Source organism: Nymphalis io, chromosome 10, assembly GCF_905147045.1.
Source record: "Nymphalis io chromosome 10, ilAglIoxx1.1, whole genome shotgun sequence".
In the NCBI taxonomy this organism is placed as follows: Eukaryota; Metazoa; Arthropoda; class Insecta; order Lepidoptera; family Nymphalidae; genus Nymphalis; species Nymphalis io.
The window spans coordinates 9062666-9088918 of record NC_065897.1 but is presented as its reverse complement, the minus strand read 5'-3'; the positions used below and the strand labels follow the sequence as shown (position 1 = coordinate 9088918).

At 30.8% G+C, this 26253-nt stretch overlaps 3 protein-coding genes across 4 annotated transcripts in view; 2 read left to right on the top strand and 1 right to left on the bottom strand.

Annotated features, from left to right (window-relative positions):
• Positions 1-2470, top strand: part of LOC126771095 (cadherin-23) — a 37468-nt gene extending 34998 nt beyond the window's left edge. For both annotated transcript variants that reach the window (XM_050490813.1, XM_050490812.1), the window contains exon 29: positions 1792-2470. In XM_050490813.1, coding sequence (XP_050346770.1) covers positions 1792-2141 — 350 coding nt within the window. In that variant the 3' untranslated portion in view covers positions 2142-2470. The remainder of the gene's footprint in view (positions 1-1791) is intronic.
• Positions 2471-3147: 677 nt separating this feature from the next.
• On the bottom strand, positions 3148-6196 carry LOC126771181 (ubiquitin-conjugating enzyme E2-17 kDa). Its single transcript, XM_050490939.1, has 5 exons — positions 5881-6196; positions 5312-5375; positions 4871-4902; positions 4494-4677; positions 3148-4407 (listed from the first exon to the last, which is right to left on the bottom strand). Exons 1-5 carry the CDS (start codon positions 5902-5904, stop codon positions 4268-4270), a joined length of 444 nt encoding a protein of 147 aa, XP_050346896.1. The 5' UTR covers positions 5905-6196; the 3' UTR covers positions 3148-4267.
• A 2412-nt stretch (positions 6197-8608) lies between these two features.
• The window catches only part of LOC126771145 (progestin and adipoQ receptor family member 3), a 29239-nt gene continuing 11594 nt past the window's right edge, over positions 8609-26253 (top strand). Inside the window, exons 1-4 of the mRNA XM_050490900.1 lie at positions 8609-8907; positions 9125-9348; positions 12311-12467; positions 21089-21241. Of these exons, the coding sequence (XP_050346857.1) occupies positions 8836-8907; positions 9125-9348; positions 12311-12467; positions 21089-21241 (606 nt within the window). The 5' untranslated portion in view covers positions 8609-8835. The remainder of the gene's footprint in view (positions 8908-9124; positions 9349-12310; positions 12468-21088; positions 21242-26253) is intronic.

Here is a 26253-nt window from a genome sequence, read left to right as displayed (position 1 = left end):
ATTACATATACTCGTGTGCTAGGTACCGACATCTCCCAAAGGATAGGATCCCAAAAATAATATACGTTTTGTGGCCTTTGCTTCTAACGCAAGATCTGGTCCATCCAAGAACGCTTAGTTAAGGTGGCGCAAATTCATTTATTTTTCATACGTTCTTTTCGTACCGACACCGAGTGCCGGGAGTTTTCTCATATCAGACGTATCGTGTCAAGGGCGTACCCAGGGGGGCAGGGGGGTGCAGCCGACCCTCCTGGATTCTGTATGCCTACGTACCTACTGTTTTCGATAAAAGTTACGGTAGAGTCACGTTATTACTTTACAATATATTATGCGTTAATTTAAAAAAAAACCGCTGCGCGCCCGGTCTAGTTGCATTCTCTAGCCGAGTGCTCTTGTACTCAGCTGCGCGTGCGACTGAGATTCAAATCGGCGGGAGTGGAAGGGAGTTTCGAGCGGCTTGCATTTATTTAATATGTTATTATTTTGAAGGAGCCAAATGTTCAAAACAATATTCATTAACCGTCAAATTATTTTTTCTAACTACCTATAAAGTAGGATCTTCTGCGGTGTGTCCGCTGCACACTACATATACCTAATACTCCGTGTTGTGTGTAGGGCAGACTGCGCGGGAGACACGGCTTTAAAAAGTTCTCAATTCCCACCCTTCCCCCATGGGCCAAAAGCTGGGTACGCCCATGTATAGTGTACATTTGGTTTGTTACAGATAAATCGTTTCAACACGAGAACCTTCATTTTACGGTTTTTAGAGGTATACTAAACATTGTAACGCTGGGCGGCTTTGTTATTATAATGAATAAGTTTAGTGATGTTAGTTTTTCCGTCGATGGCACGGAATGTTATGTCCTATGAGACTATTGCTATGACTGAGAATCTAGATTCTACGCTTCTTATTCCTTGGGCTTTGGTGTACATCGTGATTTTTTATATCAAAACCCTAATTTAGTCTATGAATATATTAGCAGAGATAACCATATACCATAAAAGACTTCATAAAGCATAATTTACAAATATATTTTATGAAATTAGAATTATTATATTTTCCGAAATAAATATAGTCCATAATCCAGATCTATAAAATAATAATAATTTTAGTAGATATTCTGACAGACAGATAGCCAGTTTAAATATTTTATCAAAAGCTTTGGGGCAGTAGGTATTATTTATTCATCACCAAAATTGTAAATAATTAATTTATAGTTGTTGTTTCAATTGGTTTCTATGGTAAAGGTGCTCGTTCGATCTCTGCTTATCAAATATTTAACAAGCTCAAGAATAGTGTTGTAATGTTTATTTTGCTTATAAATTTGTTTTAAAAACAAAATTACCTAATCCATTCATTATTAATTTATAAAACATGTGTTATTTAAATAAAGAGGATATTTCGAGGATAAATAAATCATAAATTCCTCTGTTATATAGTTGGGTAAAAAATTTTGAATAAATAAAATTAAAATCTACGTTATAAATAGATTTATTTTAAAGTATGACAGAATACATCAAATGTCTACATTTTCTTTAATGAAGAAATCGTACGTACTATGAAACAATTAATTATATACCTTACAACATCGAGAATAAAACATGGACCAGCCGTCCACTTATTAAAAAATTAGCAACAGACTTGATTTTCATTTACCAAGATCATAGTAACTGGACATTATTGTATTCACGATATATAAATGCAAATTGATATAAAAATTAACACTGATTAATCGCAAACTTGAATTACAGTCTCCACATTCTCAATAAATCGTTAAAAACATTTCACAGCTTCTCCGACCCCGGGCGAATCGGACATGACGATCCGCAGCTCCGGCGGACGAGTTCCGAACACCAACAAACACAGCACAAAAGGTTCCAATCCGATATGGCTGCATGCGTACGAAAACGACTGGTACAAATCCGACGACCAAATAAGTCACTCCGAACGCGATTCGCTCGACGAAAACGCAGTAGACCAGGACACGTCGAACGAGAAACCCTACTTCATCACCACAGCCGCCTTCCCATCAATACGATCCACCGAAACAGAACCAGAAGCCGATCAGGGCAACTACGATTTCTACCAGCAACTCGAGCAGATGAAGAATGCAAAAAACATGGAGACGACAGAGCTGTAGATCATTGTGCCTTTATATGTACCTAATTATACTTTTAGAATAATATTTATGACGTTGCGTTACAGCTTAGCTTTATCAATGTAATAGAGGCTATTTTACGATAACGTTACTTGACTTGACAGATCCTTAGTAATCTGTTTACAACTGATAATGTTGTCAATATTAGTTTAAGTTCAAATGGACTATGTTAAGCGACAAGAGTTGTAATTAGTAAAGTTGTTTCACTTGATAAATGTAGCAATCTTCGACTATGTATGTACCTTTAATCACCTATAATATACTTAACAAGCCAACCAATCAAGTCGGGTAAAGTAATAAATTTAAAATTAGTTATTTTTTTATTTCCCTTTCAATCCAATTCTATTTATAATGAGTAAAATGTTCTGAATATTTTAAATTTAAGAATTATTATTACAAATTTACAACCATGAGACATTTAAAACGATCTATGCCATCCATACCATTGACCAGACAGACTTCATAGCATGTCAAGTGGTTGCAGGTTCAATTCCTGCTATTGGAAATCCAAACCATTAGTATTTTTAGTGAACCTAATTTCAGACTCCAGATATTTGAAGCTAGAAGCAACATGAGTCTAACAGTATCTATTACCTCCAGCCGAATTTGAATGTTACAGTTTTCTATTATTAAGAATATATCAATCACTTATAGACAACCATAGACGTCTTTCTCTACAGATGAAAAGTCGTATAAGAATACAAGTGGCAACGCCCTAAACATAGTGTTCATTATATTTTTAAAAGTTAACAACATTTCAACCCAAAAAGAGGAGAATGACCCAATAGTCTATTTAAAGACAAAGATAAAACGAGTCTATGTACTGACGATTCATTTCGTCAATAAAAAGCTGATATAGAATGTTTATTGTAACAGTATTTTTATTCGTACTAAAACTTCTGGCAAAATATCCTAAAAAAATTTGTAACTTACGCCAAAATGATTACAGCTGCATAAAATTAGGAAGTTGCCTAAATAAAGCTCAGAATATTATTTACATACACAATAATTTATTGTTTCTTACAATTTAGTGAAGCTAAAATACATCTTGTCGATCGATTACAGTTTGAAAAGCTTTGAGTTACTATCTCCCTGTGTTAACCAAGTGAACAAAAGCTTCCTCTTGCAGCTGTAAAGAAACACACCAAACTTTGCCACTCATGCCATGACTGTGACATATGCCATACTGATATTAGATAAGAGGAAATAAGGATGGACTGTGGAAGGACAATCACAACGCAGGTATCCTTACAACCACAATATATATTAGATAAAATTATAATATAAAGATCGCCATATTGAAAAAAAGTCTAGATTAATTGTAACTTATTATCTTATGAGATACACTGTAATTTATATTGAATTGTGTAACTATGGGAGCGTTTTCAATCACTTTAAATATTGTGGATGAAAGAAAACTGACCACTTTAATCATTGTCAGTCTGTTTAGCAGCACGCTACATATTTACTAACTTAAAAAAAAGATTGTTTAAAAAAAATTAACACTCACTCAACTCTGTCAACAAGCTCATTCTGTCCTATTTTCTTATATTTATCAGAATGTTCGTAACACATGAACTATACGTAAAAGTTCATTTACAAATAAAAAAAAAAAACTATAGAATAGGACAAGTGTCAAGCAATGAACGCTCCATTTCCTAAATATATGGCTATTGTACAGTTTCACAATGCAATTTAGATCTAGTTAAAGTACAAATTCTTTAGAAATTACATGAATTCAAATAATGTAAATTTAACTAATGTTTAACTAAATGAGTGTATGCGATAAGACATCTACCGACACATCAATGTTAAACGAAAATCAATATCTTCTTATAGAAAATGTTACTTACACATTAGATGAATAGAAACTATTTGCAGATGTGAATTATTTTTACTTAGTTGCAATAATTGGCATTCAAAAGTACAAGACAATCATAATCAGATTCTAATAACCATATAGATTTTTTTAACACAAATTCCAGTAATTTATTTGATTGGTAAGGTTTCAGAGAAAGGGATTTGGGGAGCGGGAACAGAGAGGAAGGGTATAGCCCGGGCTGTGGCGATGTGTGTGTATATGTTTTGCTGATGTCACATTTGACTCATCACATGGCATACTTCCTTGTCCACTCTCGGGCTAATTCATTGTACTTTTCTCTGTCAGTTTTGTAGATCCTAGCAATTTCTGGCACCAAAGGATCATCAGGATTTGGATCGCATAAAAGTGAGCAGATTGAAAGCAACACTGAAACAGCAAAAACATTCATTAAAACACATTTGAAAATAAAAAAGTGTGCAACAATATATAGAAAAAAAAAAACATTTAGTTACCTTTGGATATGGTAAGTGCTGGAGACCATTGTGAGCGCAGAATATCAAGACAAATGGAACCATTACTGTTTATATTGGGATGATAAATACGTGTTGTGAATGCAACTTTTGGTGGTTTAAATGGATAGTCTGTAGGGAAATGTATAGTCAGGAAAAATACACCACCCTGGTAGGGACTGTCGACCTGCAAATAAAAAAGAGATATTATGTAAGCTTCACAGTGTCCATTTACAACACAGAGTTCAAGACATTGTAATGAAATTGTCATATTGCTTGTATGGCTTCATTGGAATCAATAGTAAAACTAATAATTTTATATGATTGTGCTGTACATTCAATCAATAACATTATAATGTATTAATAAAAAAAATACTTACTGGACCCATTATTGTGGCCTGCCAGTGGAAAACTGTAAAAAAGAAAATACTATTAATTGTATGTTAAATATTGAACTATTTAAATCAATATCTAAGAAACAAAAATAACAGCTGATTGTAGATTGTGATACATTTAAATATAGTTTAATACTAGTACAAAAATAATATGTTCATAATAAAAGTATTTTAGTATTATTAATTCAAATCAGCTAATGGACTATTCTCATATAAAACCATTCTCATATCAAACCATGTAAAGTAAATAAGGTTTTCATTTTTTTTATAACATTAATTTTGATTCCATACAATATGTAATAATAGATTTATTCATAATCCTTAAAGTATAAATAGAATTATTTGGTTTAAATTGCCTTTAAAGACCGCTAACGATGACTCACAAATAAAATGTACTTATTAAAGGATCAATATGTAGGTACTTACGGTCTTCTCCGTGTGGTCCTGCGGAACATTGTGCCGGAGGGTCTCTGCCCAGGTCTTGTAATTCCTGCAATACCAGACAAAACTATCTATATACAACGATGCAGGAAATACAATACTGTGATAAGTAAAACATGTCAAACACATCATCACTTGCAAAACATAAGGACGAAGAACGTATTTCATACAAAGGGTTTTAAAAATATGACATTTAGAATTTTCGTTTTAAAATACACCTGTGCTTAGTTCAAAACGTTTTTTCATCATAAATATTTGATGAGAAAACCTCAAAATTGGCACATATTTCCGACATTTTATGTACGCCGTGTGCATAAAATTGTAGCCTATTTCAACAGTTAAAACACCGTTATATGATCGTAAACATATTATTCATTACGTTGTATTTAAAACCGTTATCGAAATATCACGCACACAGAATTATCCAGAAGAAATTTCGATAATAGGTATTCACAATGACGAAACATTCACTACGAAGTCTGTTACAAATTTATCAGCACACCACTCATAATTAAAGAAACTTAAAAATAAGCAACGATATTCATTATACATACCCTATTAATTCGTTTTAACGCCATTTGATTATTTTATGATACAATATTCTGCCTTTCAACTAGACAACGAAACTGTGAGCCAAGGACCTTTGATTAGAGATTGCAAGATGGCTCCCGTCTAAACGCAAAAGTACCACTTAAGTCGTTTTATGCAATAATAATGAAAAAATAACAATTAAGGCAAAACTTCAAAGACTTAAGTAAAAAATAATAATAACTAATATTAAGAAATAATAAGAATTAGAACAGAGCGCAGGTTCTAACAAAATTAATACACTCGCGACGAATGGAGAACAGCAAACAGGAAAATCGACCATTTACAAAGAGCGTTCATGATTACTTCTCTTTTTTTAAAAATACGTTTGATATTGAATTACGCATTTCTTATAGTCTATTGATTGACAAAATAATTAATTATTTACTATAAAAAGACTTAGTGTTTTAGTCGAAACGATAAATAAAATAAAAATTAAGCTTTTGTATTTATTTTAAAATATTTTAGAATCAAAGTAAAATCAATTTCAATTATTTTTAATGGCAACACAATTTTATTTCGGACGTGACGTCATACATTTAAGAATTCTGGGCGCTATTTTTGGATAACAAAGTAGGCAGATAGGGTTATTTTCAAGCACATTTTTGCAATTTGAAACTTTTCCAGGTGTTTACGTTGAAATTCATTAAAAAGATTTTACCTGGGATGAAAAGCCGTAGCCAATTATTAATGTAAATCTTTGTTTTATATAAGATAATATAAAATGAATATTAATAACTAAAATAATATTCTATTATAAAAATATACAGGTGTAAAAGTAGCTTTCAATGCTTTAAAATTAAATTCAATGTAATTTCACATACAGGTAAAATATAGCAGCAGGTTAGGTACGTGAGTTCTTCGTCAATCTTTTTTTTATTTATAATATAGATAGGTGGACGAGCATATGGGTCACCTGATGTATAGTGGTCACCAATACCCATAGACATTGGCATTGTGAGAAATGTTAACCATCGCTTACATTGTCAATGCGCCACCAACCTTGGGAACTAAGATGTTATGTCCCTTGTGCTGGTAATTACACTGGCTCACTCACCCTTCAAGCCAGAACACAGAAATACCAAGTTTTGCGGAAAAATATCTGATGAGTGGGTGGTACCTACTCAGACGAACGTTTTAGCAAATAGTTCAACATTATATTTAAAAAAAAACTGTTTTTAGAAAATTATACGAAATACGATTTCAAATTCATTTTAACAATACAAGAGGCGTCCAAAATAGCCGACCCTTTTCAATTTGAATGAGAGACCATGTATCGTTACAAAGCTAGCCACCACACGTGCTTAATTTTAAACTTGCAGAGCGATTAAGCGGTCTATTGTGAATAATTACATATAACTCAAACAAAAAGTACTAATTAGGAATTTAAAAAAAGTATTTAATATAATAGGATCATTTTATATTTTTATAAAAATTCAGTTTCTAATAATAATAAACGTAACGTAATATCAGTTGTTAGGACCAAAATAAATTGTTTACAGATCCATGAAATTAAAAGGTTAAAAAAAGTTTCATAAATTACTCTTCACAAAACTACTAAGCATTGGGCAAACAGCAGAATAATAGCAGTAGAAAACTACTAGCAAAAATAATCATCTAACATCTCTAATTATCCGTGGTTTTGGACATTAATATTGCATAAGAAAACGATTTATTTAGGGATTGCAGAGAAAAAGTGAGTAAACTGTATCTTTTATTTTATACCGATAACAGAGGACTACCTTTTGGCTTCGAGGTGAAGAATATTTATGTAACTTAATTTCAATATCAATTCAAATTGGTAGTAAAATATAAAATTATTGATCAATATTACTAAATTTACTAGCTTCTTCTCACAGCTACGCCTGTGTGTGACGAATGGAGTAGGTATTAGGTAGCCTATGTGTTAAGTAAGGGTAAAGTTATATCTATACCAAATTTCATTAAAATCCGTTCCGTATTTTTTGTGTAAAAGAGTAACAAAAATAAATCTACCCTCACAACCAATACCATGCACAAATTGTCTATAATATATTTTTAATAATTAATAACATTAATATTATAAAAAATATTTGACAATTACTATATTAGAAAAGTATATAATATGATTATTAATAACTCCTGTTAAGCAAATATTGTTTAGTTGCTGTTTATAAGCTTCTTTGCATTAATGAAAAAAACAATCTTATTTAATTATCAACCCTATAAAATAAATGTCGATCTTTTATTAATTAATTATCTGTTTTCCTTTACATTTGAGTCAATTGAGTGACTATGACTATTGTTTTTAATTTTGAAGTTTGACAAGACAGCAGGCTAATATTGCCACATACAAAGTTGATAGTTATCACGTCATATTTATATGACACTTATAAATGAAAGAGTCAAGAGACGTCTTGAGAGACTGACTCTGAAGCTTTCATTGTAGTGTAGTTTAATTAGGTTGATGTATAGCAAAAAATGAGTTTTAATTTTCATGTGAAATCATCTACTTAATAACAGAATGTGGAGATAGAAAATTATTAGAGAACAGCAACATAGTAACTGCTGAATAATAGCGCTAACGCAATGCAATGCAATGCTAATGCACCGTAACTGTCAGTGCTAATCGTGTTATTTGATCTGGCAGCACTATTGAACAGGTATGACTTTTGAAGTTTTGGTTAAACAGCAAACTTTCAAACTTTGACAATTGGTAGTTTCGTTTCAAAGCGTATTTGTGATGGTTGTGTTTGTCTAGGAAGCAATTTTTCAGTAATTACGATTAGTTGATCAAATCAAATTAATTATAGGTAATATTTTGATTGAACCTTGTGAGTGTATTATTGCTGTACGTACTTTTATTGTAAAATTGCTGCTGTGATTCGTGGTATTGGAGATAAAAAAAAATATTTTTAGTAATATTATCACATTTTGAAATTATGACTTTAACTATGACAAGAAAAGTTAGTGAATGCCAAGCAGAAACCGTCCAATTTATGCCAATAGAGAAAGTAAGTTAAAAAATAATATGGTGTTTAAATAACTTTACCATTTCACTTTTATTTATTTTATAACAAAGTCACCAGATAAAATAAATTCCATTACAATGTTGTTTTGTTTTTTAATGATGCCAAAAGAATTGAATATAAATTTAAAACTAAGAAAGCATCCTTCATTTACGTTATTTTATGTTATAAAACAATACTGATTAAGTAAATAATATTTAAGCTTGAAGATGATTGTAAACAAGAAAACGAATACTGCACAGGAAACACATTACATAGGCGCGGTAAAAAATTGGAGGATAATAACAATCTCACTGATGAAGATGTAGAATATATAAATTATAGAAAATTGCTCAAATATGAGGAAGCGCCCGAATATTTACAACATAATCCGTTTATCAAAGATGGATACCGGAAGCTGCTGCCAACCAGACTGTGCTGGGAAAGGTAACGGAAACAGTTTTTTTTATATGTTTTAAAATAATTGAATCTATATATTGGTGTATCCTAACATTTTTACTACTAAGGAAAAAATTATTAACTATTGAATTCATAGTATTTCATGTGTGAAAAAATTTGTTTTGGATATCGACAGTATTATCCTTTTAATTAAAAAACATGTAATAGATGTTTTAAAAAATATAAATTCATATCTCAGATTTACACAAATAATAAATGTTGGTATCATAGTTACCCAGTTGAAACCTGATATTATATTTGTCTTAAATTTGTAATTGAAGAACATTTTCCGGTTCTTTGTAGTCAGTGAATAAATAACAATTAAGCAATTAAATAGTTCAACTTCATCAAATATGGTAACCTGATTTTGTAATCACTTCTTAAATATAAATATTTTTTTAATAATAATAATATTTTTAAAGTTTATAATATAAAGTATTTAATATTTATCATAGGAACAAGGTATATTTTTATTGCAAATTGATATCACTTTTAAAATAGTGTATGTAAATTACAATTTTGGTAAACAAAGGGATGTTGCACACACTTAAGCTAACACTTTCATTCGTTACTCACACTTAGTTAAAGCACTATATAAATACAGTACACTGTTATTCTGTATATATACTTGACAGATAATATATATATATATATATATTATTGTATAATATATATATATATATATATATATATATATATATATATATATTATACAATAATATATATGTAAATGTCATATTTTTATTTGTACTTGTAATATATATATATATATATATATTACAAGTACAAATAAAAATATGACATTTACTTGACAGATTGACAGGTGATAAATTGCACTATCAACATTTTTCTTTACTGTTGTATTAAAGTAAATAAATTACCATTATTCGTTGTAAATTAGCTTTTTTACTTCCATATAATACTTCGCCACATATCAACTTTAGGACAAAATCTTTTCTTAGAATACATCTTACGCTTCATCAAAAATTCATTTGAATTCCTAGCTTAATGGTTTTAGTTGTGTTTAAGTTTCAAAAGGTATCATTAATATCGCTTAATACCAACATAATATCTCCAAGGTTTGAAATTATTACTAACATGGAAAATAAATATTTATTTGATAGTCATAGTTAATACCGTAACCGTAACCGTAACAGCCTGTGAATGTCCCACTGCTGGGCTAAAGGCCTCCTCTCCTCTTTTTGAGGAGAAGGTTTGGAGCTTATTCCACCACGCTACTCCAATGCGGGTTGGTAGAATTCACATGTGGCAGAACTTCAGTGAAATTAGACACATGCAGGTTTCCTCACGATGTTTTCCTTCACCGTAAAGCACGAGATGAATTATAATCACAAATTAAGCACATGAAAATTCAGTGGTGCTTGCCCGGGTTTGAATCCACGATCATCGGTTAAGATTCACGCGTTCTTGCCACAGTTCTTACCACTGTTAATACAATTTCGTAATTAAAGAACAATGTAAAATTAAAAACGATATTTTTGAAAAACTATAGATTTTTCCACGCCATAGTAGCATACTATTATTAAAGCAATATTTAATTGAGGCTTTTGATTCATTTACGAGGATGCCGGCAGCAAGTCGGGATAAATTCTATTTAAACTAGTTGTCAAACAATGGTGGCGCAGTGCAAGGTCGTGTTTTATTTCTCTTTATTTTCTATATTTATGAATTCAGTCTAAAATTTTATTATTTCTGTATACTATCTCTGTGCAGATGATTTTCAGATTTACTCTCACTCCGATAAAACTTTGCTATCTCAAGCTATTTCTCATATTATTAGCGACCTGTTAGCTATAGCAAACTACAGTAAATATTTTGACTTAAAAGTTAACAGCATGAACGCAAGTTATAATATAATTATAAAGAGTAGTAAATTACTTGTACGTGTAAATAGATTCCAGATACCGGTCGTAATTTCTAATAATAATGTTATACCCTATAGTAATATTAGAAACATTGGTATTATGTTTCAAAAATAATTTCGCAGATATAAGAAATAAATCGTAAGACGCTTCAGCTGCGTCACATGAAAATTGCGTTATTTCCTTCCGATGTCTACTATTACTGCAAATATTTATGCATTCGCTTGGTCTAATCAAATAGGATTATATCTTTGAATTTCGTAAATCACTCGATTAGTTTCAATTTTATTCGCCTTCGCAGCCATACTTATATTCTCAGTATACTACTGTATAATACTAAATATTGTTCAAAGCTACCACTCTCTCATATCTATCTAAAAAAACTGTTTTAATTTTTACGAACGTTGTCTCCTTTATTTAATTCAATAGTCAACCTTTTACTCGGAATTTTTCTGCACTTTTCATTTCACCACAACAAACAGTTCATGTATTAGCTTATAGGCAGCAGTCAGCAGCAGTCACTTACAGTTACAAAAACGCTGCTTAACAACATTTCCTAATTTTATAATATTTCGTTTGTTTCCTAATAGTAATCAAAGCCCAGCAGTGGGACAGTAACAGCCTGTTAATGTCCCACTGCTGGGCTAAGGACTCCTCTCCATTTTGAGGAGAAGGTATGGAGCTTATTCCACCACGCTACTCCAATGCTGGTTGGTAGAATACACATGTGGCAGAATATCAATGAAATTAGACACATGCAGACAAGTTTCCTCACGATGTTTTCCTATACCGTCAAGCACTAGATGAATTATAAACACAAATTAAGCACATGAATATTCAGTGTTACTTGCCCGGGTTTGAACTCACGATCATCGGTTAAGATTCACGCGTTCTTACCACTCGGCTATCTCGGCTTCATCTATATAATCAATGTAAATTTTCACAATTACACAGTGGAACATGTTGACATAATTTTTATATATATATATATATGTTTGAACAAAAGTGTGAATATATTTCATGCTGTTACTTCTGGATTTCCGGACTTAATAATTGTGTATTTTCAGCATATTCTGGTGGACAAATGAAACAATGAATATATGGACGCATATATTCGGGTTCTTCTTACTTCTGTTCCTCACGATAAATGATCTCGTCATTATAAATATCCACGCCACTATGACCGACAAGACGGTAGCTGCTATTCTTTTCTCTTGCTTTCTTGTAAGTACCAAATTCTTATATATTAAAATTTATTATTTTGTGAACAGGTGGGACATTTTTGATATTACAATAACTTCGAATTTAGCCACAACCATAAGATGTTTTGCAAATGTATTAATTTTAATATAAAATTACGTCAATTCTAACTTTTGTGTTTATATAAAATCCATTAAATTAATAAGTTAAATACTTCTATTTTATTATTAATATATGATTATATGATTTTTTGTTGTTAAAAAAAAGCAAAACGTTGTGTCTATGTCTATAAGCGTTGCTAGATTTTGTATTTCTTGTGAAACTTGTAAATAAACGTAAAATACATAAAAATTAAACTTTATGAGGGGTCATGGTAATGTTAGGTTTGTCTATCAAATGCCAATGTGAAAGATTGAGATAACCAACCATAAGATGACACGAAATTGCCACGACCTAAGTAAAAAGAATGTAATTGTGTAAAAAAGTCGTATGTAGTACGTATGTCAATACAATATTGAATGAACTGAATTGCAGAAAATTAATTAAATTCTCGAAATACGTTAATATTAAAACCAATTATTTTATTTTTAGCAGTCAGACCCTTTATATTTGTAATTTACTTGTATGCAATGTTAATAATAATATCTTGTCAAGTAATGCAACCGGTATTTGCTACATCAGGTAAAATTATTGGTGTCATTCTAAAATTGACAAATTATAATCTCAATTGTATGGGTTGAAAGAATATTTATGATTTATACAAGTTCATTGAACTTTACATGATATATAATTGGTTAGTAGTATGTCGAGTTGACTTGAGAACTGAGTTCAAGATATTTCAACTCGCATCATAAATTTATTCGAATACGTAATTATAAGTTTTTGGATTTATTTAATCGGTTGCCGTTAACACGTGGTTTAAAAAAATCGTTAATTTTTTATCAGTCATTATAATTAGGGTCCAATTTGTACTTCTTTTTACAATTTTGTACCGTAGATGTGGGTATTCATATATTTTCTGCGTCTGTGCAAGGTTATTATACTCGATAAAAACCTAATTAGATATTATCACGGTAACCTTCATTGAAAAATACTTAACGCCGTCCTTATCGTATGTTATTGTAATCAATCGGTTCATTACTTAATGTGTTATGTAGAACAAAATTAAGCGTATGTTTTAATAACAATGACAGTTGTTGTATATTTAAAAGCGTATCACATCCATATCTATGTACATATAATAAAAATGTAACTGATCGCTTTCTGTACATGAAAGATATTTGAATAAAACTATTGTCGGGGGGTCTTCATCAACGCAATATAACCCGAAACAATGATTGTTAGATTTTTTTGTCTGTTTGTCTGTGCATTTGTGCGCGCTAATATTAAAAACGCGTTAACAGATATGGGCGCGGTTTTCATTAATATATTGTGGCTTACTTCACTTAAAATTTAGTGTTTGTTTTATTTCAATCGATTATTGTATAATAAAGTTATGTCAATTTAAAGAATCACGTTGAACATTTATTCGATAAAAATGCTATGAAATGACTGTTCAGTTGAATTGGCTGAAACTTTAGCTACCGATAAATGATAGACTGTAAAATAATTATGATTGGAAGTTTATAAGAACAAAACAAAGTTAAAAATAGTCAGATTAAGAGATTTAGATACTTCCTATGTAAGTTGAGCTCAGATCTATTTGATCAATCATTTTAAATAGGGTTCAGCTTATACTGGTATACGTTACTGGTATACGCTTATGCGTAGCTATATCATGTCTACCTTTTAAAGTCGACTTACCTTTTGTATGGTGATCAAATTTGTTCTAAAATAATGCATTATTTGCAAAGTCGTTTTTATAAACATGGCATTAATTCTTATGGAAGATATCGAGATAAGACCATAGATAGTTTTTAGTACTTTTTATAGTTTTGACATATTTCAACAGTTGAGTAGGTTGTTTGAAAATACTCCTACATACATAAGTATTTGTTTTCGGTTTGTAAATAACTTTGCAAGTTAGTTTATAGGTTAGGTAGATATTTCGTTGCCTCATATATATTTTTTTCATGGTTTTGTTAAATTTATACTTAAGTCGGTTAGTTGAAAATACGTACTCATTAAAAAAAAAAACAGATTTATGTTTTAGTTTTAAAAGAAAAAATATTCCTGCGAAGGTATCGTTTGCAGTCACAATAAATAAAGCACAGGTGAAGACATTCAAGTATATCGGAATAGATTTAAAGCAATGATGTTTTCCTCATGGCCAATTGTATGTGCCTAACCAATAAATACTAATATCCCACGAAAATAAATCTCAAAATGTTGTATGTACTGAAGTATTCTGCTCTTAGTGATTTCTTTATGTTATACGCGGATGAAACCGCGGGCACAGCTAGTAATTAATAAAAATTGTGACTTCATTCTGGTAAATGTATACTATCAAATGAAAATGAGCCAATTTTATTCAAATATCATCCGACCTTAATTGTATAATACAACTAAACCAAATTAAAATTTCAAGGTTGACCTACGCACAATTGTTTATAATATTTATTCATTCTAATATAGATTAATTATAACCTTATTCGCAACGTGTATAACCTGTTGACGAACGAGTCATGAAATGTAAATCCGCATTATATTTAGCACCATAAGTGGTCGACCGACTCGAAAGTGAAGTCCCTTGTCTCGTCCAACTTGCTTCCCCCCACTTAAGTGAAAGTCGCGTTAAAAATATTCAAAAAAAGAACAGTCAAATATTAGAAATTTTGTAGTTTATTAGTTTACAAATATACTGTGGTTTTATGGCAACTGTTTTGGTTTTGTATATACAATTTCTATGTGGTTTCATTTTATGGGCATTTTTAATTTTTTTTTATAATAACTGTGATTATAGATCGATTTTAAACGTATTTTTTTTTTAATTTAGGCATTAGTAAATAATTTGTAGTTTCAATACAAACATACATTCAATACAAACATACAAACATACATGTCACACATGAATGCAATCGTCAAAACAAACTCACTATCGTTCAGACGATGTAGGTATACTAATAGATATACAACTAGGATATTTTTTAATGTTTTTTTTTCTAGAATAATAATATAAAATTATATCAATGGTCATGTAAGTCATATATTATTTTTAATGTCCCAAAATACTTTCATTTGTTTCAATTTAAAATTGACCTTTAACTACGTACGAATGTGACGAAAACAAAATTCCAGTTATTGGATGTAAATAATGTTATAAAATTTCCGCATTAAAAAGAGAATTTAAATAAATATATATTATTAAATAATTTACGTAATATAATTTATTCAAGGTTTAAACTATAATTAGTCAGAAATTAAAACGAGTATGTATTAAAATTATCATTAGATATTTAACAAAAAGAAATTGATAGTAAAAACATTTTCTTCAAAACAAGTTTGTATATAAACAAATGTGTTGCATATAAATACATACAAATGTTTGTATATAAACAAATGCTGTAGTCCGTTGAAGTATTCCTTCGTCTGATGTAGAATCAGTTCGTGATTACCATAACTGTCATCGGAACTGATCGTTGCAACATTTGACCTATACCTACTAACTAAAAAACTGACGTACCTATGCGAGTTAAATAAAAGCTTTTAATAAGCAAACATTAAAATTTTTCCTTTTATAAAGACTTTTCCCTTTTACTGCATATAATTTGACGAATGGTTAAAGACATAATATGACATAGGTATGAAACCGCGACCGTGTCGTAATCTATTCGGTGATATTTCTATTAGAAGGTTTTTTCATATACAACACGTCAATCTATTTAGAAATAAATTGTTTTATCACCAAGGAAATTTTATTTAGATAAAATTGGTTTTTACGGTACGTTTTTTGGTTGCATAGTTTAAGAGATAATATAAAATATCAAATACGCGAGACAATTATAATAATATTCGGCCAACGAGACTTTTGGCAGTCAGGAAATAAATCATAGAACTCAATATTAACCGAACAATAATCATAATTTCATCACAAGTAAAAATGTTTACCACCCAACAAAGTGGGCACGGGTGAGCTAGTCATTTAATATAACACTGAGATAGAGAACCACACTCTGGTTTTAGAGAAATCTACTTCGAAGAAGTTCATAAAAACAAGTTCTATTTTATTATGTTTTAATCGTATTGTAAACCTATAAAAATTGTAATAAATATACCAAAAATGTAGCGTATGTAAGGCAAATGTATGGCTGCTCTAGTGGGAACATTTTAGAATACCTATTATAGTAATCGAAATAAGAATTAACATTGGACTCAACAGTGAAATGCTGTTTACTTTCTCGTCATCATTTCAAATTTAGATTTTTATGTATGTACCTAAATATGATATTTATAAAAGAAATAAAAGGTTTGTGATAATATTTCCTTCAAACTAACTTTTAATTATTTATATTATTATAAAAAAACTAAAAACTATAAGTAGACTTTCTCTTGTAGATTACAAGAAAATTAATATGCTTCTATATAATAGTGGTAATCGTAATATAATGAAGTTAATACCCATATTCTAAGTTCCACAAGTAGCCACTAAGCAAATTATTAAACTTAACAAGCATCACGTGTCGTCGGCATTTGGCATTCGCCCATTCTCTTTCGGTCGAAATTGTGTTTTTTTTTTGTTCACATCATACCTTTTAAATGATATAAGTTTCATTCCCCTTTAATAATAAATACCAAATCTCATTAATACGCTTTTTTGTTTGCGCCAAGCAGTAACAAGATCGTCTATTAATTAATTCAAAATGACTACAATCTTCATTGTTACAATATACAATGTGTGCGTGTCTTCATTTAACTCCTTTCTTTGTCGCACTTCCAAAAAATGGAATTCCTTACCAGCTCACGTGTTCCCCTCCTCTTACAACCCGGGTTCCTTCAAACGAGGCGTGAAGAGGCATCTTGCGGGCCGGCAAAGCGAAAGCGGCTAGTGCAGAACATTCTTCCCGACTGTACTGGCCGTCGTCGCGTTTGGACTCTACTACCACTTACCATCAGGTGGAGTAGTCATTTGTCCTCCCGGTAAATATAAAAAAAAATGTAGCGGCGACGGGTTAAAAAAAAAATCAAGAAAATGTAATATATTTAATTTTATTTTATTACGTTTGAAATTCAAATATGTTATAAGAGGTTTTTTAAAAATAATATAATTGTTTTACATAAAAGATAAATAAAAAGTGAATCTTTTGCATCCGCACCTCAAACAGCTCTTGGGGTCCTATTGACAGTGAAAGTAACAAGTTATAACGGTTATTGAAAACCGCTTCAGTCAGAGGAGATGGCATTGTGAAGTAGTGTACTAGCTAACGTATCAATGACGTGCGAAATCTGAAAGGAATAGCTGTGTTATTATGGACTTGGCGTAATCTGCGTATACTTCGGACATTGTAAATATAATAAGCTAGTTTCCGTCTTGTGGCAGGTTTTAGGTTAGGTAAGATAACGCGTATGCCAAATTTTATTATCTGTTAAGAAAGCGTGAAAGCATAACAAACAGACAAACAAATAAACATAATTTATCATGTTTAATTAATAGGTTCATCTATAATTTTAAAATTAAAAATATACCTACTATAAAATTGTATTAAAAAGTTAATTTAGAATTTAGTTTACAATTTAACGTCGTATCTTAAACACACCTACGTATTGACCTTAGCTATAATATTACGCGATTATGTAATGTTATTACATAATATGTGTCCACATTCCTAAGTGCAAACTTGTACGTACTCATTCACGTTTTGCCCTTTAATACGTAATCGTATGTCAGGTGTTGAAACAAGACGCCATCTTAGGTTATACCGGCGATTACGTGTCTTTCCTAAAACGTAACGTAGTTTCTCATTTCTCTTAAGCTCAACTAGGCAGATTAAAAACATAATATCTTGATACAGATAAAAAATAGATATTTTGTCTTAAAGGTTTGTTGAGGTTTCATGATAATAAAAAAAATGTTTTGGTTTTATTGATAGAAAGTAAGGAAAAAGAACATCTTTTAAATGTTTCCCTGTGTGTGCAAATGCCTCTTCGCCATTTGAAGATGTGGGTTGGTTTCCGCATGATATTCTTCATTACCACCGAGCAAGATATATTTATTACAGATATAATTTTTCATATTCATTAACCGAGGTCAATGTACCTGAACGTGAATTAGCCATTTCTACCTCGGTCTTGGTAGCAAATTAGAATTTAAATTTAAATTATATAAAAAAATATTATATCCGTAGTCATTCAGTATGTAACTAAATTAAAAAAAAAAGTAATCTAGATGAATTTTAATAATTAAAGTACAGTAAAAACTTTTAAATTATTTATATTTAATATATCAGAAATTGTTAAAAAACAAAAACAAACGATATCATTAAGTTTGCAATATGGCTGATTATTTTAAATTATTTTTACGAATAACCGGATCTTTATATATCAAAAATGACAATATGAGTTTTTCGGCTTTACTCATGTGGTTAAAAATACCGTATATATTAAAATTTTCATTAGTCTTACTGCTCTATGCTCGTCTGGATGGATTTGACCTACAGGTCATTCCTTTGTTCATACCTTCATGTATTTTCTTTGAGCACACATTTGTGCATTATATAACCGTAACAGCCTGTGAATGTCCCACTGCTGGGCTAAAGGCCTCCTCTCCTCTTTTTGAGGAGAAGGTTTGGAGCTTATTCCACCACGCTGCTCCAATGCGGGTTGGTAGAATTCACATGTGGCAGAACTTCAGTGAAATTAGACACATGCAGGTTTCCTCACGATGTTTTCCTTCACCGTAAAGCACGAGATGAATTATAATCACAAATTAAGCACATGAAAATTCAGTGGTGCTTGCCCGGGTTTGAACCCATGATCATCGCTTAAGATTCACGCGTTCTTACCACAGGGCCATCTCGGCTTTTTTTCTCGGCAAAAAAAAAAAAAAAAAAAAAAAAAAAAAAAAAAAAAAAAAAAAAAAAAAAAAAAAAAAAAAAAAAAAAAAAAAAAAGCATTATATAAACTCCAGCGCAATTACCTAGTCTGCCTTGAAACCGCCGTTGCCGAATGCAACAAGATTTTATCATCGTCATCAATTATAAGCGCAAAAATTTTGGTGCCATATTTTATAGTCGATTCAGATAAGCGTTGTTAATTTCCATCCAGGATAATAATAATTAAATTGTATTTAATTACTTATGTAACTTAATTGTCCGAATAGAGGAACTAGTGAGTTTCTTGCCAGTTATTCTCGTTTGATTAACAAAATATGTCTATTGTAAATATATAAATCCTCCTGTAGTATTTATATTTTCCGTAATTTGGGTTGGGTTGTACGAACAGCGGTTCTTGACATTCGCAACTCGTTATTGAATGTTCCATTGACCTTTGAATTGTGATGGGAAACAAATTATTTCCCTCTTTACCATATGAAGACTTCCGTTTGAGAAATTTGTAGTTACATGTCGCCGCCACGTTGGTAACTGGTAGGTAAATCTCTCTTATTTGACAAACTCTTATTTAAATTTAATTTAGTCTGCGTTAGTCTTATCTTGATAATTTGTTATAAGTTTCTCAACTGTCTTGAACGTTTTAATTTTTGAAGTACATTTTTTTACTCAAAAACTTAACCTTTTATTCGTTCTAAATATTTTGTTAATTAGTTTGTTAGCAAATATAATAAGATCGAGGTATTAGATGATAATAAAATTGTTAAATTTTAATGAATGTGTTATTTTCATTATAAATATGTAATTATTTAGTACCACGACTTGAGAAACTGGTTTACTACGAAATTAACGGCAATAAAGCGAGCTGGTAAACAATCGTGACGTCAAATGATGTAAAGGTTTCATTTCCGTGACGCTTAATAAAAAGACAAAACATTTTATAGTTAGTTATAATTATTATAAACAGATCATTCAATATTTTATATCATGCGAATATATGTTTACAAATTTATTTTTTAATCTACATTTCACTTATATGAAATTGACATTTATGGTTTATTATTGATTGTAAGATGATGTGGACTTAAAAGGGCTACTTTCTGTCTATCTACGACAATGTATATATATGTATATATATATGTATATATATATATGTATATATATGTATGTATATGTATATATATATATATATAGACTTTTTCAATCGAAGAAGAAGTAAAGGTAAAAAACTGACCTTAGATTTATATATCACACGCGATTTGTTAATAGCTCTGCTGTATTATGCACAAGAAACAGTTACTGATTAATTTATCCTTATTTATAATACAAGACTATTCTATCTTAATACAACTTTAATTTTACTTCCCTTCCAATGTTCTGATTACAATTTCGAGGACTATCATAGATTATTCACGATCTCGACCAATGATATGGCATCAATTCGATGTAAAAATTGTTTATTTGTCTTCACTCCTCTTATAGTTGGAATAGGCTGTAGCTATACATGACTAAAGGTTCCATAGTTGGTAGGAAACGATTAAATATCACCAAGCCACAAAATTTACGATTTTTATTTTGATTTATACGATAAATATTCCTACTATTTAATTACGGATCACATGTTTAATCTTGTATACGTGACATAATACGTTTTTCTTTCAGATATGCATGGCGCTATCGGCTCTGTACCACACATTCTCTTGTCGATCCGAGCAAGATTACAACACTTTCCTCATGTACGATCTCTTCGGTATAGCGCTCTCTTTGCTCGCGATATATACATCCGGCGTGTACTATGCATTTTGGTGTCATCATGTGAGTATATTATTCTTTTTATATCTTTTACTCCTAATACTACTACGGTTACTAGTAGTGCTAAAAATTAGTTAATAAATTATTGCTCTATTCTGGTAGGAAGGGAATGTTAAGTACACAAGTACTGTAATCTCGTTGTTGACTGCCTCGTTGGTCTAGTGGCTTGACGTAAGGCCGCAGACCCGGTGGTCGTGGGTTCAATTCCCAGGTCGGGCCAATACAAAGTTATTGGGTTTTTCTGTCAGAAAATTCTGAGTAGCAGCCCGGAGTCTGGAAGTTGGAAGTGTGTACACTGCCGTGCCTCGGAAAGCACTTAAAGCCGTTGGTCCTGCGCCTGAACTCTTTCCGGTCGTGTCGGATTGCCGTCCCATCGGATTGTGAGAGTTGGGGAATAGAGAGTGCACCTGTGTTTGCGCACACACTTGTGCACTATAATATCTCCTGCGTAGTTGGCTAATCTCTCTTGGGATTGGCCGCCGTGGCCGAAATCGGTCTGGAGGACGTTACTGTAATCTCGTAATCGTCGGAACGTTGGCATTGTAATTAAGGTGTTATGTATAAAATGTTTCTATATTGTTTCGGATTGTTATTGGTTTTGTGTGTATTCTAGTTCCTTCCTTTCATCTAATGAATTACTGACAAGTTACGAGTACGACTGTAATCAATGAAAACTTAATTAAATAAAGACATTATTTAACTTTTAATAATTCTTAAAAGTTTTTGTAATCTAGATACTATTTTACAAAAACAATAAATAGTATTCAGATATAATTATGCCAAAAGAAAACCAAGCATAAAAAGCCAGACGAAATTTATTCACGAAAAAATGTAGACAAATTGAATTATAAATTACAATAGAAGCTTAAATTTGTACAAAACCTATTTAAATTTCCTCTGTTTACAATATTAAAACCGTTAATTAAAAAAATATATTTTGGTCAAACATTTTTATGCAACTGATTTTAGCTATACAGTATCAACTTTCATCCATGTTTTTTAATGTCTGCGACTTTTTATTTAAACATGGAATGAATATTTAACGATTTATTTGTTATTTTGCGTTGGTAATATGAATTCTAATTAAAATACTTTAATAATTATTACAAATTATATGTAATTATATACAATCCATCATAAAATACAAATAAAGAAGTAAATGAAGTCGGAGAATTAACACCGATGTACCAATTATAGTTAATGTATGTAACTGTTTCTTATAAAATGCTGGATGAATGAATATCTAACGATTTATTTGTTATTTTGCGTTGGTAATATAAATTCTAATTAAAATACTTTAATAATTATTACAAATTATATGTAATTATATACAATCCATCATAAAATATAAATAAAGAAGTAAATGAAGTCGGAGAATTAACACCGATGTACCAATTATAGTTAATGTATGTAACTGTTTCTTATAAAATGCTGGATGTTACACACACGTTGATATAAACGCTTATTATCGCATATTAAGTGTTTAATTGTTAAATAGTTCGGAACATATATTGTAATTAAGAAGGTCTTTACATTGAGTTGATATAATTATCAATTACTAATGTAATTGATATTTTTCTTGCGTTTTTCTCTTTCAATGAAATTAGACACATGCAGGTTTCCTCACGATGTTTTCCTTCACCGACAAGCACGAAATGAATTATAATCACAAATTAAGCACATAAAATTCAGTGGTGCTTGCCCGGGTTTGAACCCACGATCCTCGGTTAAGATTCACGCGTTCTAACCACTAGGCCATCTCGGCTTGTAGAATCTGAATGAAGAACTGTTGTAATTTCTCTTTAATATAACAGGTTTCTAAAATGATAAAATAATGAGTATAAAACTGGTTGATATCACATTTATATGTTAGATGACACTGGAATATCACTCATATGCCTTTCAAGCAACCACTAGAACAATTGATGTATACGAGTATTTCAAGGTAACGTTTGTTGCATTTTGGTTGGAGGTGTTTATAAATATATGTTTCTTTGTTTGCGTCATATTTGTCCACGTATCAGATTATGATAAAACTTTGTATAGTTGTGTTGGCTCCCGCGTGAAGGCTTCTAGCGTAGTACATTGAATGGCAATAATTTTCAACAAAAAAACGTAATTAAACTATAAAAATGATTTGATTTAAATTTGTATCGAATTTCGTCTGTCCACACTAACAACTTTCTATTTGGCGTCATTATATATAATATTCTAGTTTTAAAACAAATATTTTTTAGTCATATTTAAAGTAAATGAAAGAATTAGTAATACTTACTATACATAATCATAATACATAAATATTTTAAACAACATTAATCAACTTTACAAAGATTTAATAAAAAATATTATGTAACTCCCAAATGCTTACATTACAATGTAATTTGGCAACTCCTTTCTTTGTCGCACTACCAAAAAATGGAATTCCTTACCAGCTCACGTGTTCCCCTCCTCTTACAACCCGGGTTCCTTCAAACGAGGCGTGAAGAGGCATCTTGCGGGCCGGCAAGGCGGGGACGGCTAGTACAGAACAGTCTTCCCGACTGTACTGGCCGTCGTCGCGTTTGGACTCTACTACCACTTACCATCAGGTGGAGTAGAGTCATTTGCCATACTGGGGCATATAAAAAAAAAATTACAATACTCAATGTATAATTTATGATTGGTTTATTCATACTTTAAGATATTCCATTACGGTGTCTTTACGTAAAACGTAGAGGAGACCTGACCTCACTATGATGACCTGACTGCGCAAATAAATAATTGAATGTTACCACTCAATTGGATCAATAGTGGGGCTATGAATACGAGTGGATATATTTACACAGAATATAAATAAAAAAAACATTTGTTCTCAATTACAAGAATAACAAATTTTACGGATAAACAGATAATAAATTTTCATGTAGAGACGGCTTTATACACTTTGTTATTTATTTAGCTTGGTCTGTACAAGGAAGACCGAAACCATACAAGATACAAAGAATCTGTTTTAGTAAACTGTTAAAAGTTTTTTTTTTAATGAAAACAAATTTTGCATCATAATTTTTTCGGCAATCTCGTACAGGAGTTACAGACTATTTAGTTTCCCTACAAAATTACTATGTCATATTCTTTGTACATTATAAAAAAATATTTAAATTTGTCGTGTTATGCGAATCGATGTTACACGGAAGCGGAGCGTAGCCGACTTCTCTTATATGGTGCAATTATGTAGTTTCTACGTACATATGTAGATACAAGCTGATGATTTTTCTCTCTTTTTATTTAATTATAAAAGAGCAAGAAGCACGTTGCTTGCGCCAACGATTTTAGAAATATGTAGGTTGAAAACTTTATGGCATTACGAAAATAATTTCTATCTCATTCATATATACAAGATAAATTTTACTGGCTAATTAAATTTGCAAGTTTCTCGTGAGTTAGTTGTTTGTAAAACGATGTTATTACACAACATCACACATACATACACCCATACATACACATAAACAATAATAATAAGTATATATTTGTATATACCTATGTAATATCTATGTTATATTAATTATCGATATATTTTATTTATTTTATAACCTACCACGGAAATAAAAGTAAACAAGTAACAGCTTGTAAATGATCCATTGCTGGGTTAAGCTATCATCTCCTTTTTGAGGAGACGGTTCGGAGATTATTCCAATACGCTACTCCAATGCGGTTTGGTAGATACAGTACAGTACAGTAACAGCCTGTTAATGTCAAACTGCTGGGCTAAGGCCTCCTCTCCCTTTTGAGGAGAAGGTTTATAGCTTATTCCACCACGCTGCTCCAATGCGGGTTGGTAGATACACTTGGCATAATTTCATCCACCGCACTACTTAAGATTTATTAAAGATTCTCGTCTTCTAACTATTGGTCCAGTGACATACTTCACGTATTTTGAATATGGAACATTTTTATTTCAATACTTTAACGAGACAAGAGATTAGTGCAAGCCTGCGTACGTAGCACTCAATCAATAGACATTTTATCGCCAAACGTTAATACTTCATATTTATTCCGTTGTAAAGGATGCGTGATAAAGTACAAGAGATTTTACGGTTGACAATACAATTAATTAAGTTTTCATTGTAAATGATCAGTTATTTTATTATTTATTAATTTGTGGCCTTTATTTCTTTATTTCTACATTTATGAGCAGAGAGGTGAAAGTGGGGAAATTTTCTAGTTTGTCTATAGATTCATTCATACATATTCAAGTACGTTAACTGACCTACGTATATAAATCACTAATACGATATCTCGCCAATAAAAATAATGCTAATAAAACATAGTTCACATGCATGCATTACGTTAATTTGTTTAATTATGTTACAATAAACAACGACACTACGATTTTTTAATTCATACCTTAAAATAAACCATTACAGTTCTTTTTCGCAAAACGCAGACATCGATGTGACCTGAGTGCGAAAATCATTCATTTAATATTACAACTCATTTAAATCGATAGTGGCGTTATACATTCAAATAGACATACCAACATAAATCAGTATGATTTATGTACTTGCTTATAACTAATCGTATTATAGATATCTATATCTAGTTTTTTCTAAAAATTAACATTAAACGTAGCTAATATTTACTATTGTTATAAATTAACATTTAAGAAATCGGATTGCTGACATTTCTGTTATTCTAATGTCTATGGTTACTTACCATTCTATGGCACATTTGTACGGTTGGCCTTTGTTTTAAAAAAAAAGCATTCGAATTTTAAATTATACCTTATTGTAAAACTTAATAGCATATTTCATTGGTGTCACCAGTTACACGCAGGTTGCACGCAAGTAAAAGTTATAGTTGCAAGTGAAAGGCAAATCTCTCTTATAATTTCTTCTCCCGTTATTTTCGTCTTATCATCACATAAAAGAGCTTAGGTTGTCATATAATGTTCTTCCAAAATCTTAACCGTAATTTAGTTTTTAAACCATATTAATATAGCATGATCTAGTTGAATAATTATACACAATTAATTAAAT